Source organism: Phallusia mammillata, chromosome 7, assembly GCF_965637545.1.
Source record: "Phallusia mammillata chromosome 7, kaPhaMamm4.hap1.1, whole genome shotgun sequence".
NCBI classification, from domain to species: Eukaryota; Metazoa; Chordata; class Ascidiacea; order Phlebobranchia; family Ascidiidae; genus Phallusia; species Phallusia mammillata.
In genome coordinates, this window is record NC_137258.1 from 24,616,562 (window position 1) to 24,621,694 (window position 5,133).

Below are 5,133 nucleotides of genomic sequence, written 5' to 3' on the forward strand. Positions count from 1 at the left end.
AGCAGGGTATAAAGCAGCTTGATTGATGCGACACAACGTCAATTATGACGTCACATTGCTGCCGGCAAGCCGGTGCACCAATCAGGTGCAAGGCGCAAGGTGCCGGGTGAAATCCAAGGTGCAAAAATTTCAAGATGCAATGTCATTATGAAAGCAATTCGTCGAGTAGTAAGAAGTGTGAATGACAGCTGAACGCTCGCTGAACAAACAAATACCGAGCCTCATTGTGGTCGCCGCATTGACGTAATAATTCTGAAATATTTTAATCGCAACTGGGGAGCGTGGCGCGTCATTCCAAGTTTTAGCACGCGAGGCAAGAGGTTTTGTAAACAATTCCCGGCTATGATTGCGTGCAACGGCCGGCTCAATGCCAAATATGGCTGAGCTTTGTGTGCGCAATTTGCAAATTGGTCAGATCTAGGCCGCGGTGCAAATTTTAAGGCGTTTTCCAAGAAATTCAAGCAAACGCAAATTTGGCAAAAATATCAGTCTCTGCCCTTAAACTTGGCATTCTTAAAATATTTATTCATAGAACTGGAAAGGTCGCAGTTGTTTTTGGGTGTGTTGTGTTTATTTTACAAATAGTGTAACTTTGAGGTCAGCTTCAAGGTCAAATCAATGAGAAATTTGACTGGCAAGAGTTTGGCGACGTCAAAATGTTAAACATTACACCATTTACATCAGAAATGAAACAACAAAACACAAAAAAGTTGACCAAGGGTCTGAAAAGGTGCGCAAACATCACATTACGGTTTATCACATTCCAAAATTAAAATTTCATTAAAAATAATTTTACACAAAAATTAAAATTTACAAGTATAATATTTTTTTTATTTAATACAACAATGATTTTAAAAAACAACGGTTTAATTTAAACTGAAATCGAAACAGCAGTCAAAAATGTACAAAAATGTAGTTATTTTGAAAAAAAAATAATTGTAGACAATATTCAGTACAGTTATGGCCCGATGTGAAAAGGGTCGTAGCTTGTACAATGGTCTGCAACAGCACAAATAAGAATAAAACAAAAAGCTGTTAAACAATCATTCTTCGTTTGTTTGTTTCCGTATTCAGTGCAGGGACGGACTGAGTCGTTTTGTCAAAGTTTGATATCTTTCATCCAAACCGTCAGCGTCATTATAAATTCGTCTGTCGGATCCACGAATATATGTTCTGTGATGTAACAAGTATATTGGTTATATAGTCTAGTTCGAATTGCATTCACCAAATGCTCTCCTTATGACATTCTCAGTTCCTGTGAGCGATACAACACACTGACAGCTTGTTTTACCATTTTAATGTTTTACTATTTTATTGCTTTAATAACAATGTTGCATTCACTCACAGGAACTGAGGATGAGGCCACAAACATTTGGTTAAATATATATTGTGTGAAAATACTGTATACAAAGGTTGATTCTGTTTGGCCTCGGTTTATACACTGGTTTTTAGATTATAAGCATATTGGTATCAATTAAAAAAAAAATTAAAAAATAACGCTTGTGACTAACAAAATATTTACCTCATAATAACATCGCCACACGTGGGCGCCACCCACTTTCCAGTTCCGAATTTCACTTGTCGCTTGCCAATGTCCAGAATAAGCGGTTGGTTACAGCCGCTAGGGGGCGATGCAGTCTTCAGACTTTTGGCTTTGGAGGTTTTAAACACTCCCTGACCTCCACACTCTTCCAAAATCGAACCGACTCTTTCTAACATGACGTAGAAACCAGTGATCTTGATGGGTTTCTTGCTTTTCTTGTTATGCTTCGTCATTCGTACAGAAACTGCGGAAAAAATACAATTTCTTCATTGAAACTAAAATTACATCATCAGGCTCATGACGTAAACATCAAGATTTCGGACATTACGAATTTACTTTATGTCGTCATAACATACAACGTCATGGGTTTATGACGTAAACATTACGATTTGGGACATTACAAATTTACTTTATGTCGTCATAACATGCAAAATTGTCGCTTTTTAGAACATTGTCTTGCAAGATATGCCATTACCCTGATGAAGGCGTCTCGTATGGGACGTCGAAACGTCAATTGTTTATGATAAAAACTGCTCGAAGAGTAATACTCGTTTATACAGCATAATGGGTTTATGACGTAACATACCGGTGTGTTTTCGTCCAGGTCTGTATCTGCCCTCTGAATCCAAACCTTTGATTCGAAGCACGAACTTCGGTTTGGTTGTCTCAAGCACGCCCGCTAGCGGCCAATTGTCTCCGGTGTAGTAATTCCATAATGGGGCCTCGCAAGTTGACGAGTGCACGCTCGGGTTTTGAAGCAATCTTCGGGATCCTGTGAAGAGCAAAATGTTAGTAAGCATTTGCAGACAGCTATCCTAAAATTTTCTTAGACAAGTGTATGCTTACAACATTATGCAAACGTGCCAGAAAATACATGATCGACATATAAATTTAGAAATACGCTTACTTTTAGCAGATTCTGTTGCTGATAGAATGCCCAAGAAAATGAAAACACAAACAACCAGCTTCATTTTGTCAATTTAAATTTGGTAATTCAGTTCTGGAAAATAAGAAGTTGTTTAGATGTACAATTACATTAAATTAACCATCACTTCGTCGGCATAAATGTTGACCTCGAAATAAAAAAAAATTCAAATTGTCCCGAGCCACTCTTCACCAATATGTCCCATTGATACGGAAACGAAAACAGTTATACTTTTATGGTTTCGTAAGTTTTTTGGGCAACATCGAGCTGACCTGATTCCTGACACTTCATTTGCAAACTCAACCGAAATGCGAAGGTGCAGATCTCATTGTGGATATTTATAGTGGCGAGGCCGAATCCAGCCCCCCAGGCGATATTTGTGTGGGATGATGTTATTGTGTTGAAACCTGAAACATTTAAAGAGCACAACTGACGTGATTTCCATGTAAAGCAAGGAGTGCCAAAACTTTAACATTTCAACGTTTTGCAGACGTGATAAATATCACAAAGTTCAACTCGGGAAAAGTAAAAAGTGCATTTGCAAATTTGAACTCAAAAAGTTAAGGCCGTCAGTTACTGTGGGCTATGAGTTGTTGCACGTCTTTCAATCAGCCAAAGTCGTCATACAACACAATTTTTTTCAACAAATACTCGTTTGGTTGTGTAATGAGAGATTGGGATCCAACTTAAATTAATTTAACAAGGAATTAAAGCGTACGTTGACGGTTGGACAAAGTAACGAAAATCCTTTGCATGATATCTGTATAAACCACTCCTAAACTTATTCATGTCTGGAAATCAAACAGTTGTGAATATTTGCTGAAAAAGGTAAGCACAAATGCCAAACATGCTTAGTCATTCATGAGATGATAATTGTAATAATGCGAGGTTGCATAATTTGAAAACCTCGTCAAACCAATTGCTGATGGAATGTTAATGGGACCTGTTAAAACCGCGAATGTTAATTTTGCCAGAACTTTCGTTCATTTGATTTCAAGCATCACAACATACGATGGTAAATGTGCAAATCAATGTAGGTTTATGTAGGCATTCAAGTCAGATCGATTAAGTCCAAAATTGGCAGTTTCATTTCAATACAATAAAGTCATTCTGTCAAAAACACGTTGTTTGTGGCAAAGTTATATGCAACCCAGTGTAGGTTTTGTTTAGCATTTTCTATTGGAATGCTCAAAGCGGATTTCTTCAGCCCAAATTTGCAGTTTTACAAACTTATTCGAAAAAAAACAATGTTTGTAGCGAAGTGACCATCACGCACGAACGTGTGCCAGTTCCAGGTGGCGGTCAAGATAAATTACGAGTTATATCTGATTGCGAGCTAACCTTTAGCCTTTTACAACAATTAAGTTGATATGAGGCCAAGATTGGAAAGTTTACATCGAGATCGTGCCGATATCTTCTATAAATAACCACAGCCTGCACCTGCAAGTCAAAAGCAACAGTTAAAACTGAAACAAGTTCGCAACTCGACGAAAATGTCGAAATATCCGGCGTAATGGTAGACTGTTTTTGGATTTTGTGGTCTCGACGATCTTTGTCTGCTTTGATGAAACAAATGCCGACATGATTCGTCCAACGTCCTTCGAAATGTTTTCATTAAAGTTGTTGGCATCACATTTTTGTTCTTCAATGTTTGTCCAATGTCTTGTGTTAAAGCTGAATCTGACATTATATCAAGTAACGGGTGTCAGAACTAAGCTACGTTACCATTAGAAACAATGGTGGTCGATCAAAGACAACAAAAAATATAAAAGTAAACAACAATAGCGAATTGCAGAGTACAAACAAATACATCTTAGGAAAATCCTGTATTTACCTCGTTAGTTTGGAAAAAAAATGTCTTAGAAAGACTTTTGTAAATTGGGATAAAGTTTGGAGAAATCTAACGCTTCGATTTTCATCCATTTGTAGATTGGGTTGTATCTGCAATATACCGCAAAAAATCAAGTTTCCAATAATCATTGGATTCGTAACCTACGCGCAGCACCGGTCCCTCGATGTATATGAAGAGAAATGGGTGATACGAAGTTTAGTCAGCCAATACACTAGATCGTGTTTGTGAAAAACAGTTCTTGTTGAAAAAAGTTGATATAAGTCTTGATTTGTTAAAATGTTGGAAAAGTCCCCCTAGTTTCAATTGATGCTTTCAAAAGGTTTCGACTTTTACAAAGTGCAAATTTCACCGGTCAAGGTTGGTTATTTACTCGCCAGGCGGCGCAGGGCAGAACCTGGCACAAAATTGCCGCATTCCAAAACCCGGTTTCCTTTATTAAGACACAATCACGATTATTATGTTATAAAATCTTTAAAGAATGTGACAATTTTTGTCGAAAATCGACACAAGTCAGAGACCAACGGGTTTTAATTAATTTTGAAAAACAGTTTAATTGGTTTTCGCCACAAATTTGTGAAATTTTGATGACAAACAGCCAACATTCAATAAACATGTCGAAAATATCTAAGATTATTGAATGTTAGATTTTGTTACTGCAAACACTTATAAATAGTTGACTGAAAAAAATGAGGCATTTAAAAAGGTATTCGCAAAACTAAACAAAACATATATTTGTTTTGGTGAAACTTTTTATAAATTGAAAGTAATGGTTTCTTCCTGTTCTCAAGCGACGTTTCAAAACAAACAAGAATG

At 37.0% G+C, this 5,133-nt stretch overlaps 1 protein-coding gene across 1 annotated transcript; it reads right to left on the reverse strand.

Moving 5' to 3' along the window:
* Positions 1-636: 636 nt before the first annotated feature.
* LOC145239616 (uncharacterized) lies at positions 637-2,721 on the reverse strand. Its single transcript, XM_080102980.1, has 5 exons — positions 2,617-2,721; positions 2,451-2,543; positions 2,130-2,315; positions 1,523-1,787; positions 637-1,173 (listed from the first exon to the last, which is right to left on the reverse strand). Exons 2-5 carry the CDS (start codon positions 2,512-2,514, stop codon positions 1,071-1,073), a joined length of 618 nt encoding a protein of 205 aa, XP_079959106.1. The 5' UTR covers positions 2,515-2,543; positions 2,617-2,721; the 3' UTR covers positions 637-1,070.
* Between the last annotated feature and the right edge of the window lie 2,412 nt (positions 2,722-5,133).